This window comes from Oncorhynchus tshawytscha, linkage group LG15, assembly GCF_018296145.1.
Source record: "Oncorhynchus tshawytscha isolate Ot180627B linkage group LG15, Otsh_v2.0, whole genome shotgun sequence".
NCBI lineage: Eukaryota > Metazoa > Chordata > Actinopteri > Salmoniformes > Salmonidae > Oncorhynchus > Oncorhynchus tshawytscha.
This window is the reverse complement of record NC_056443.1, coordinates 966,754-979,397: the sequence shown is the minus strand read 5'-3', so window position 1 is coordinate 979,397 and position 12,644 is coordinate 966,754. Positions and strand designations below refer to the sequence as shown.

General features: G+C 45.7%; 1 protein-coding gene across 1 annotated transcript in view; it reads right to left on the bottom strand.

Moving 5' to 3' along the window:
• Positions 1-12,644, bottom strand: part of LOC112233927 (proline-rich transmembrane protein 4) — a 44,309-nt gene that overhangs the window by 24,511 nt on the left and 7,154 nt on the right. Inside the window, exon 2 of the mRNA XM_024401831.2 lies at positions 1,538-2,794. Coding sequence (XP_024257599.2) covers positions 1,538-2,690 — 1,153 coding nt within the window. The 5' untranslated portion in view covers positions 2,691-2,794. The remainder of the gene's footprint in view (positions 1-1,537; positions 2,795-12,644) is intronic.

Below are 12,644 nucleotides of genomic sequence, written 5' to 3'. Positions count from 1 at the left end.
CAATGCATCGGTGTACTGATTCAAAATGAGAAATAAATAATAAATATTACACATGACCAAGAATATCCTAAAACACTGCGCACTACCACAGCTATCCCTAGACATAACGAACGAAACCAATGCTGCCAATGGGATTCTCCTCCAAAGTTGTGCCCATGCCCAGACACAACACAGTGTGCTGTGTTGCAGTAAACACAACCAAATAAACTATTCTTCTCACTATCGCTCATCCGTATATTCATCAAAGATAATCAGTCCCTCAGGATTGTTGCTGATATTTGCAGGCTAAGGTGCTTGATTTAGCTGCAGCAACTCTGACATTCTGCACTGATTCTGTCTAATTTATTGTGAAACAGCTGACGAGGGAAAATGTTTGTTGACGTGTAGGTTGATTGAACCATATTATGCAGTAAATGTACGGTGGTGATTGGTTGAAATTGTGTGCCTTCTTTTTGTACTGCGGCGATGGGTCAGTGTTATGCGATAATATTGCGGTGATTCGACTGTTTTATGCAAAAATAGTGCAGTGATTGGTCAAATTTGGTCAAATGTCCCTGGGAACTGTTGATTTTTCCAAAACATTTGCGATCGGGGAATCCTGGAGGGACTGACTGATGGCATGTCAAGTGGCAACATTAAAAGGCGTTACGGGGTTTATGCACCAACGATATGCTTATGCTCTCTATCATACGTAGTTGGCTTTTAGTAATGGTGTGCTGAAAGTGACAGAAATGTGTAATAATGATGATAATTGCATACATTCCAGTGCATAGATATATGCAATAGTAGGCCCCTGTACCATTCTCCTGTGACACTGCCTTCTGGTTGGCCATAATCGTCTCATCATTGTATCACCTGACCTTTGACCCCCCTATGATCGATGCGCCTGTACGGGGGGGAGGGGCTTCCTGAGGTTTATTATGAATACAGACTCCAGACAGGGCCAGCGTCGCTACAGTGGCGGTGGGGGTTGGCGCCGGGCTACGGGTACTCCCTCAATGTCATGTGAAAGTGATACTAACTACCCCCCCCCACACTACAGTACCTCTCTCTCCTCCCCCACCCCTTCAGGCACAGTGGAGCGTTCCAATATCATCTGTTTATAAAAAAATAAAACAACCACTGCATCATTTTTAGGGTCTGTTCTAAAGAGGTGGAATTGCGTCTTTCCTTCCTTCCGATCCTCCTTCCTTGGAGTGATCATGTATGATAGGGACATGATAGGGGACAGTGTGGTTTCCACTACTTTGCGTTCACCAAGTGATTATCTCAAGGAAGGAGAATAATAAAGATGCAATAGAGATGTAAGTATTTGAACTGGGACTTGGGCTATATTAGCTAGAGAGAGGTTTGTGGCGACTCATGGCTGCCATTTCAGAGATGCCATTTCAGAGATCATTCACTTTCTTCAGCCTTTTTCTTGAACAGACTGAAGACCCCATTTGGTTTGAATGATTGATCACATCCATTGATTGTCATTTAGCCTGCCCATCACTAATACTAAATCAATATGTCTGTTGATGTGTTGGAGACTTACCTCCGGGTGTTGGTGAGTTAACCCTTAGAGTTCTATCGTCTGTCCTGGTGGTGGTGTTTGCTCCCAGTCGTTCCTCCACAGGCCCTGCTTTGGCCTCGGAAACACCCAGGTCTGGTGAACTCTGACTGGGCTGAGTTTCGGTGACCGGGGCCTCTTTAGTTCCAATGTCGGTGCTTACGGTCGAGGCCAGACGTCTTGTGGTGACCCTGGTTTGTGGAGACGTGGATGGGGTGCCAGAGTCAAAGGGTTGTCTGGTCAGTGTGGTCTCTACCTGTGTTAGGTTGACGGTGATCCTTGGTGGAGTTGTGACCAGGGTTGTGGGGACTGTGGTTTGTGGGGACGTTAGGTGTGGGACAGAGGCTGTGAGAGGGTCACCCTGGGGAACTAGTTCATCTTGGATCTTCGTTTCCTTGGGGAAAGATTTAGTGGTGACACTCCAACTGTGCTTTGGCGTTTGGGATGTTTCTGTTGACAGGTATGCGTGTGTTATTGTCTTTGGCAGTATGTTTGTGCGGGTGAGACTATCGGAGGATATATCAACCCCCTGTGACATATAAATAGAGGATATGGAATCTAAGACAGCGGTTATAGAATCTAAGATCTCTTGGATGTTTGGTTGTGTGTTCTTGTTAGGAGTGACTGTCTGTGGGTTTGTTACTGTTCTTATCTCAGTGGAGCTCGGGTGACCTTCAGTCCAAGAGGTGATGGTGGAGGACTGAGGGCTTTTATTAATACTCTCCTCCACAGACCCTGAATGTCCCGGTGAATTCTCAGGCTCCGTTCGTCCCTCCGTTTGTCTCTCTGTTGGTCCCTTTGTTGGTCCCTCTGTTGGTCCCTCTGTTGGTCCCTCTGTTGGTCTCTCTATCAGTCCCTTTGACAGTTCCTTTGTTGGTCCCTCTGATGGTGTGGTCCTTTGGGGCCCTGCATTCTTAGTCTGTGACTTCCCTCCAAACGGGTTGAGCGAAGAAAACGGAAACGACGGCGCCGCCGGGAGTGATGGGATCCTGGGCCAATAGGACCATCCCTTACTGGCAGGCGGTCCTGTCGGCTTCATAAGATCCGCCTCTTCATCAGCAAACACCGTCGTGTGGAGAAGAATGGCGAGGAGAGAGCACCATAAGCACAAAGCCATCATCTGGTGAAGGTGATGCATGTTGCCGACAGTGAAGCGGAGCGGCTAGTTAGGCACCGGTCACATACTGTCCTCCATTCCCCGGGCCCCCTAGGGCACGTTGGCTCGCTCTCCTGTGAAGTGACCTAAAACACAGATGCACACAGGACATTGAGTGACATACTTTCACTTTGTCACAGTACAGTTAGTTTGACTTGATACATGGATATGTGTTGTTGAGCTGAAATGTGTCTGCTGGCTTGTTTTCCTGGAGAGGTTATTTAAACGGGACGTTTCTGCTCTGTTTCATTTCATGCTTGACCTGTTTTTTGTCTGTTTTTCCAGAGAATATAATATCACATGTTGATGATGTTATACGACCCATAATACAGCAGGGCAGCCATTAAAATGGACTGCTGAAGTTAGCAGGCCGGGAAAATGTTGTCCACAACAAATCACCACAAGAACCACGATGTTATTGGACACATATACTTAGTGGTGTCAGATTCTGAGGTCAGTATTTGTGTTAGGAAGTTATGTGTCATTCATATGTATACTTGGTAAGAGTCTTTGGACAACCAAACATGAAATATACATCTGACCAATCACAAAAGAGACTTTCCAGATGTCATGTATTTCCTCAGCACTTTAGTTAGCGCTAACTTTTACATAATGTGTGTGTGTGGGGGGGGGGTCCGTCCTCTGTATAGAAATGGAAGGGGAACTCTTTTCTTGGAGGGTAGGAACGGGTGGTTCAAAGTCTCTGTCCAGTTGCCTCAGTGAAGAGATTGGAGCACTGATGGAATTTTCCATTGAGAACAACCTGTGTGCTTTAGTTGTGTTTGAACCCACCTCCCTCCAACTCTCTTTCATTCCCTGTTTGATTTGTTCTTTAAAACGGGGAGAAACCCCCTGGTTAAGTGAGAGTGTGTTTTCCTGTAGTGAGAGAATAACATCAGTATTCAAGACAATCAGCCATTTACTCTCTCCTGCTCTTCATCAAGCTCTTTCCTTCTTTCCCTGCAAATAAATTCCTCTGCTTTTCATCTCTCACCCCTTTTTCAGTACCTCCCCCTCTATCTCCTTCACTCCTTTACACCTCTCCATTTATTTCCCCATACCTCTATCTCTGTTACTCTGTCCTATGCTACATCTCTCTCTCTTGTCCTATGCTACATCTCTCTCTCTCTGTTACTCTGTCCTATGCTACATCTCTCTCTCTCTCTGTTACTCTGTCCTATGCTACATCTCTCTCTCTGTTCTGTTACTCTGTCCTATGCTACATCTCTCTCTCTCTGTTCTTGTCCTATGCTACATCTCTCTCTCTCTGTTACTCTGTCCTATGCTACATCTCTCTCTCTCTCTCTGTTACTCTGTCCTATGCTACATCTCTCTCTCTCTGTTACTCTGTCCCATGCTACATCTCTCTCTCTCTCTGTTACTCTGTCCTATGCTACATCTCTCTCTCTGTGTTACTCTGTCCTATACAACATCTCTCTCTGTTACTCTGTCCCATGCTACATCTCTCTCTCTCTCTGTTACTCTGTCCCATGCTACATCTCTCTCTCTCTGCTACTCTGTCCCATGCTACATCTCTCTCTCTCTGTTACTCTGTCCCTTGCTACATCTCTCTCTCTCTCTGTTACTCTGTCCCATGCTACATCTCTCTCTCTCTCTCTGTTACTCTGTCCTATGCTACATCTGTCTCTGTTACTCTGTCCTATGCAACATCTCTCTCTCTCTCTCTGTTACTCTGTCCCATGCTACATCTCTCTCTCTCTCTGTTACTCTGTCCCATGCTACATCTCTCTCTCTCTGTTACTCTGTCCTATGCTACATCTCTCTCTCTCTGTTACTCTGTCCTATGCTACATCTCTCTCTCTCTGTTACTCTGTCCTATGCTACATCTCTCTTTGTTACTCTGTCCCATGCTACATCTCTCTCTCTCTCTGTTACTCTGTCCCATGCTACATCTCTCTCTCTGTTACTCTGTCCCATGCTACATCTCTCTCTCTCTCTCTGTTACTCTGTCCCATGCTACATCTCTCTCTCTCTGTTACTCTGTCCCATGCTACATCTGTCTCTCTTTGTTACTCTGACCCATGCTACATCTCTCTCTATCTCTGTTACTCCATCCCATGCTACATCTCTCTCTCTGTCCCATGCTACATCTCTCTCTGTTACTCTGTCCTATGCTACATCTCTCTCCGTAACTCTGTCCTATGCTAATTCCCTTTCTGTTACTCTGTCCCATGCTACATCTCTCTCTCTCTCTCCTCTCTCTCTCTCTCTCTCTGTTACTCTATCCTGTGCTACATCTCTCTCTCTGTGTTACTCTGTCCCATGCTACATCTCTCTCTCTCTCTCTCTCTCTCTCTCTCTCTCTGTTACTCTGTCCTATGCTACATCTCTCTCTATCTCTGTTACTCCATCCCATGCTACATCTCTCTCTCTGTCCCATGCTACATCTCTCTCTGTTACTCTGTCCTATGCTACATCTCTCTCCGTAACTCTGTCCTATGCTAATTCCCTTTCTGTTACTCTGTCCCATGCTACATCTCTCTCTCTCTCTGTTACTCTGTCCTATGCTACATCTCTCCCTCTCTGTTACTCTGTCCTATGCTACATCTCTCTCTCTCTCTCTGTTACTCTGTCCCATGCTACATCTTTCTCTGTTACTCTGTCCCATGCTACATCTCTATCTCTGTTACTCTGTCCCATGCTACATCTCTATCTCTGTTACTCTGTCCCATGCTACATCTTTCTCTGCTACTCTCTCCCATGCTACATCTCTATCTCTGTTACTCTGTCCTACATCTCTATCTCACTCTGTCTCTCTTTGTTACTCTGTCCCATGCTACATCTACATCTCTCTCTGTTACTCTGTCCCATGCTACATCTCTCTCTCTCTCTCTGTTACTCTGTCCCATGCTACATCTCTCTCTTTGTTACTCTGACCCATGCTACATCTCTCTCTATCTCTGTTACTCTGTCCTATGCTACATCTCTCTCTCTCTCTCTGTTACTCTGTCCCATGCTACATCTCTCTCTTTGTTACTCTGACCCATGCTACATCTCTCTCTATCTCTGTTACTCTGTCCCTGCTACATGCTACATACATCTCTCTCTCTGTTACTCTGTCCTATGCTACATCTCTCTCTCATCTCTCTCTGTTACTCTGTCCCATGCTACATCTCTCTCCCTCTCTGTTACTCTGTCCCATGCTACATCTCTCTCTCTCTCTCTCTGTTACTCTGTCCCATGCTACATCTTCTCTGTTACTCTGACCCATGCTACATCTCTATCTCTGTTACTCTGTCCCATGCTACATCTCTATCTCTGTTACTCTGTCCTATGCTACCTCTCTCTCTCTCTCTCTCTCTGTTACTCTGTCCTATGCTACATCTCTCTTTGTTACTCTGTCCCATGCTACATCTCTCTCTCTCTCTCTGTTACTCTGTCCCATGCTACATCTCTCTCTTTGTTACTCTGACCCATGCTACATCTCTCTCTATCTCTGTTACTCCATCCCATGCTACATCTCTCTCTCTGTAACTCTGTCCCATGCTACATCTCTCTCTGTTACTCTGTCCCATGCTACATCTCTCTGTTACTCTGTCCCATGCTACATCTTTCTCTCTCTGTTACTCTGTCCTATGCTACATCTCTCTCCGTAACTGTCCTATGCTAATTCTCTTTCTGTTACTCTGTCCCATGCTACATCTCTCTCTCTCTCTCTCTCTCTGTTACTCTGTCCTATGCTACATCTCTCTCTCTGTGTTACTCTTTCCTATGCTACATCTCTCTCCCTCTCTGCTACTCTGTCCTATGCTACATCTCTCTCTCTCTGTTACTCTGTCCTATGCTACATCTCTCTCTCTCTCTCTCTGTTACTCTGTCCCATGCTACATCTCACTCTCTCTGTTACGATATCTCTCTGTTACTCTGTCATATGCTACATCTCTCTCTGTTACTCTGTCCCATGCAACATCTCCCTCTCTCTCTCTGTTACTCTGTCCTATGCTACATCTCTCTCTGTTACTCTGTCCTATGCTACACCTCTCTCTCTCTGTTACTCTGTCCCATGCTACATCTCTCTCTCTCTCTGTTACTCTGTCCCATGCTACATCTCTCTCTCTCTCTGTTACTCTGTCCCATGCTACATCTCTCTGTTACTCTGTCCCATGCTCCATCTCTCTCTCTCTCTGTTACTCTGTCCTATGCTACATCTCTCTCTTTCTCTCTGTTACTCTGTCCTATGCTACATCTCTCTCTCTCTCTCTCTCTGTTACTCTGTCCCATTCTACATCTCTCTCTGCTACTCTGTCCTGTGCTACGTCTCTCTCTCTCTCTGTCACTCTGTCCCATACTACATCTCTCTCTCTCTCTGTCACTCTGTCCCATACTACATCTCTCTCTGCTACTCTGTCCTATGCTACATCTCTCTCTCTCTCTCTCTCTCTGTTACTCTGTCCCATGCTACATCTCTCTCTGCTACTCTGTCCTATGCTATATCTCTATCATTGTTACTCTGTCCCATGCTACATCTCTCTCTTTGAAGTATAGCTCATAACACAGATCAATCACCTTTTAATAGCACTATCCTAGGGCTGATCTCTCTGCAGGACATTCAGGGACCTGACCCTGTCTCTGTGCCTCATATAGTGTTCACCTTAGAGGGCCTCACTACCTCTTTGAGCCTTCCTGGGGGTAGTTGGCTGGATTCTGAAGAATGAGTAGTGGAGCTGAGGGGCACACTCAGAAACATACAACTGCCCACACATTACTGCCTTCTATAGGACTCTGAGTGTACATGCTTGAAATACATTTCCATTGAGGAATGGTTGTACTTAGAGACCCACCCACGTCCACCCACATACATAGTCACGAGTGTGTGCAACACACACACACACACACACACACACACACACACACACACACACACACACACACACACACACACACACACACACACACACACACACACACCAAAGCCCCCAAGACGTTAAAACCTTTCGCCAGAGTTTGTTAATTCTTGGTGTGTTACAGAAAGGCAAATAAACGGTACTTAATGCCGTCTTTGTAGAAAATTGAGATATTTGTTGTGACATTCTGTTCTTCAGAAGAAACACGTTGCCTTTTTTAGTTTCACGCTAAACCATTCCAATTAGCTATTAAGCTTGAGAGAAAAAACTATGCCTCTGCCCTGATTGGGTTTTTGTTCAATTTGACACATATTGATCAATTATTTACACAAGGGGGATTATGCATCATTTAATTTGGCTAACATTCTCAAATTCCACTCCCCTCACTATCAATTACACAGGCATGCCAGCTTCCTGTTTCAGTCAGAAGATTACCTGACTAATTAGTGTCTATGCCTTTCATAGAGAGCAGAGTTAAATATACCCCCCTTCACCCACATGGTGAATCCCTAATAAGCTTATATAGGAAGATAGACAGCCCACTTTCAGATAACAGGGGGTTGGAGTTCTCAGTTACTCTCACACATAATCATTAGATTATTCTATGATGTTATCTACATGTCTACCATCCTGCCATGTGAAATTGTGTATGTCTCACAACTGTCAACTGCATAACGCTTAAAACACAGGAAATCAAGATTTGAATTTTAGTTTGCCTCCGTTTAGTCCTCTGTGAGCAATCAACTCAGTTTTAGTGCACTTGTGGTCAGTTGTAAACATGAAATATGTACGTCTGTTAGGGAGCCCTCTGTCTTTCCTGACATGCAGCAGAACAAGTGGAAAGAGAGAATGAGAGAGAGTAATAAGATGCACATGTCTGTCTGTTAGGGAGCCCTCTGTCTTTCCTGACATGCAGCAGAACAAGTGGAAAGAGAATGAGAGAGAGTAATAAGATACACATGTCTGTCTGTTAGGGAGCCCTCTGTCTTTCCTGACATGCAGCAGAACAAGTGGAAAGGAAAGAGAGAATAAGATGTCTGTCTGTTAGAGCCCTCTATCTTTCCTGACATGCAAGAACAAGTGGAAAGAGAGAACAGTAATGTGCACATGTCTGTCTGTTAGGGAGCCCTCTGTCTTTCCTGACATGCAGCAGAACAAGTGGAAAGAGAGAATGAGAGAGAGTAATAAGATACACATGTCTGTCTGTTAGGGAGCCCTCTGTCTTTCCTGACATGCAGCAGAACAAGTGGAAAGAGAATGAGAGAGAGTAATAAGATAAATGTGTCTGTGGGAACATTTACAAGCCTTCTCTTTCTTCACTGGTGTTTTGTTCCACTGCACCTGACAAAGACAGGTCCTGTCCCGCTGCACTGTGCTCAATGGAGCAGAGAGAAAGAGAGAGAGGAGGAGAGAGGGTTGGAAGTCATGTCACGACAGGGGGATATAGATGGAGAGAGAGGGTTGGAAGTCACGTCACGACAGGGATATAGATGGAGAGAGAGGGTCGGAAGTCACGTCACGACGGGGATATAGATGGAGAGAGAGAGAAGGCGAGAGAGTGTTGGAAGTCACGTCACGACGGGGATATAGATGGAGAGAGAGAGAAGGCGAGAGAGTGTTGGAAGTCACGTCACGACGGGGATATAGATGGAGAGAGAGGGTTGGAAGTCACGTCACAACAGGGATATAGATGGAGAGAGAGGGTTGGAAGTCACGTCACGACGGGGATATAGATGGAGAGAGAGTGTTGGAAGTCACGTCACGACGGGGATATAGATGGAGAGAGAGTGTTGGAAGTCACGTCACGACGGGGATATAGATGGAGAGAGAAGGCGAGAGAGTGTTGGAAGTCACGTCACGACGGGGATATAGATGGAGAGAGAGGGTTGGAAGTCACGTCACGACGGGGATATAGATGGAGAGAGAGAGAAGGAGAGAGAGTGTTGGAAGTCACGTCACGACGGGGATATAGATGGAGAGAGAGGGTTGGAAGTCACGTCACAACGGGGATATAGATGGAGAGAGAGGGTTGGAAGTCACGTCACGACGGGGATATAGATGGAGAGAGAGTGTTGGAAGTCACGTCACGACGGGGATCATAGACGGGGATATAGGAGAGAGAGTGTTGGAAGTCACGTCACGACGGGGATATAGATGGAAGTCACGTCACGACGGGGATATAGATGGAGAGAGAGAGAAGGCGAGAGAGTGTTGGAAGTCACGTCACGACGGGGATATAGATGGAGAGAGAGGGTTGGAAGTCACATCACGACGGGGATATAGATGGAGAGAGAGAGAAGGAGAGAGAGTGTTGGAAGTCACGTCACGACGGGGGGATATAGATGGAGAGAGAGAGAAGGCGAGAGAGTGTTGGAAGTCACGTCACGACGGGGATATAGATGGAGAGAGAGGGTTGGAAGTCACGTCACAACGGGGATATAGATGGAGAGAGAGGGTTGGAAGTCACGTCACGACGGGGATATAGATGGAGAGAGAGAGAAGGCGAGAGAGTGTTGGAAGTCACGTCACGACGGGGATATAGATGGAGAGCGAGAGAGAAGGAGAGAGAGTGTTGGAAGTCACGTCACGACGGGGATATAGATGGAGAGAGAGAGAAGGCGAGAGAGTGTTGGAAGTCACGTCACGACGGGGATATAGATGGAGAGAGAGGGTTGGAAGTCACGTCACAACGGGGATATAGATGGAGAGAGAGGGTTGGAAGTCACGTCACGACGGGGATATAGATGGAGAGAGAGAGAAGGCGAGAGAGTGTTGGAAGTCACGTCACGACGGGGATATAGATGGAGAGCGAGAGAGAGGGTGAAATATAGATAGTGGAAGGAGAGGAGATATATAGAGAGAGAGACAGACAGACATGTTGCATTCTGACTTCATGGCAGTCCACTAACTCCTTTCTATTCTCTCTAATGCTTCACTCGGTTTATTGCTAAATCTCTCCTTTTGTTTGTGTGTGCGCGCGTGTGTGTGTGTATGTGGTGTGCACTTCCATACGTGTGCGTGTACCCTCACCCACTCTCTTAACCACCACCCATCACCATGCCAATCACATCACATCCTCAAACACACTATTTCCCCATGAGGATTATCAGCATTATTCTGTCATTATCCTTTCTGTCATTTACATTAATCTCCAGGACAACGGCTTTAAAGGTCTGCTGTGTGGCCGCTGTGGTACTGAGGGGATAGAGATGGATATCTGATTGGAGACCGGTCCTTCAACAGCCTTTTAACATTTTACACTAATGAAGTGATTTTAAATTAAGAATGTTGGTTAGGTTTATGAGAGAGAGAGAGAGAGGGAGAACAAAGGCTATGGAAAGGTAGAGCTAGCAAGAGAGCGCAGAGGATGAAGGGAGAGAGGGCTGGAGAGAGAGAAAGGCAGAGAGAGAGAGAGGGAGGGAAGAAGGCTGAAGGGTGTCTAGTGAATTAGAGGTGTGGACTCTTGTCCTCCCTGAGAGATGTAAATGGATTTCTGCTGGATTTGAGAGGATTCGCAAATGGAGATGACTTGACTCTGGGCGATACCACTTATGTGGTTGACCATAGTCTCATGAAGGCACAGGGATTGATGTTTCACACTCCTTGGCAATGGACTGATTTTCGTGCACGTCTCAGATTTGCTAAAGTGTGTGTGTTTGTACAGTGCCTTCAGAAATAATTCAGCGTGAGTTGGAGTGAGGAGGGCTATATTAACAAAGCCCTGACACCCCAGTCTCTTCATCCTATCTAGCTCACTTCACTGGCCTTGGGTCTGGACAGGAATGTCAATAAAACAGATTGAATCAAACTGGCCACGTCGTCTTTAGCGAGTACAGATTTATTCAGTCATGTAGGTGGGCGATACTTCATTTGAAGGTAGAAACATTATAATCTGAAAGTATATTTTATGGGCCAGTTTCCCAGACACAGATTAAGACTGGACTTGGACTAAAAAGTGCTTTCCATGGAGAATCTCCATTGCGAATCCTTTTTGATCCCAGACTAGGCTTGATCTGTGTCTGGGGAAGCTTCCCTATGGGTAATACTCCTGGTTTCATTCCTGGCGATTGTTGAGAAATAATGAGACGTTATTATCCATCATTTAATCCTACATTTGACTGAATATTACGATTTTTCCTCAGTATTTCACAGTACAGTATCTGTCTAATATGTGCATACTAGTACACTTGATTTATTGTTGAAGTATTTCCTAATGATCAAATATATTATTCTAAAAGCTAGACTATTTCTAAACAAAACATTTCACGTTTGACCTGATCAGTTAAATCAATGAGTGTATCCAAGTATGAAATGGCTTCTTCAGGATCATGTTTTACAATGTTACTCAGATAATGATCTAGACGTAAAACATGGGGGTCCATACCAAAGTCTGGCAGGTCGGATGTTGTTGACGTAAAACATGGGGGTCCATACTAAAGTCTGGCAGCCCGGATGTTGTTGACGTAAAACATGGGGGTCCATACATGGGGGTCCATACCAAAGTCTGGCAGCCCGGATGTTGTTGAATTAAAACATGGGGGTCCATACTAAAGTCTGGCAGGTCGGATGTTGTTGAATTAGAACATGGGGGTCCATACTAAAGTCTGGCAGCCCGGATGTTGTTGACGTAAAACAAGGGGTTCCGTACTAAAGTCTGGCAGGTCGGATGTTGTTGAATTAAAACATGGGGGTCCATACTAAAGTCTGGCAGCCCGGATGTTGTTGAATTAAAACAAGGGGGTCCATACTAAAGCCTGGCAGGTCGGATGTTGTTGATGTAAAACAAGGGGGTCCATACTAAAGCCTGGCAGGTCGGATGTTGTTGAACTAAAACATGGGGGTCAATACTAAAGTCTGGCAGCCTGGATGTTGTTGATGTAAAACAAGGGGGTCCATACTAAAGTCTGGCAGGTCGGATGTTGTTGAATTAAAACATGGGGGCCCATACTAAAGTCTGGCAGGTCGGATGTTGTTGATGTAAAACAAGGGGGTCCATACTAAAGTCTGGCAGGTCGGATGTTGTTGAATTAAAACATGGGGGTCCATACTAAAGTCTGGCAGGTTGGATGTT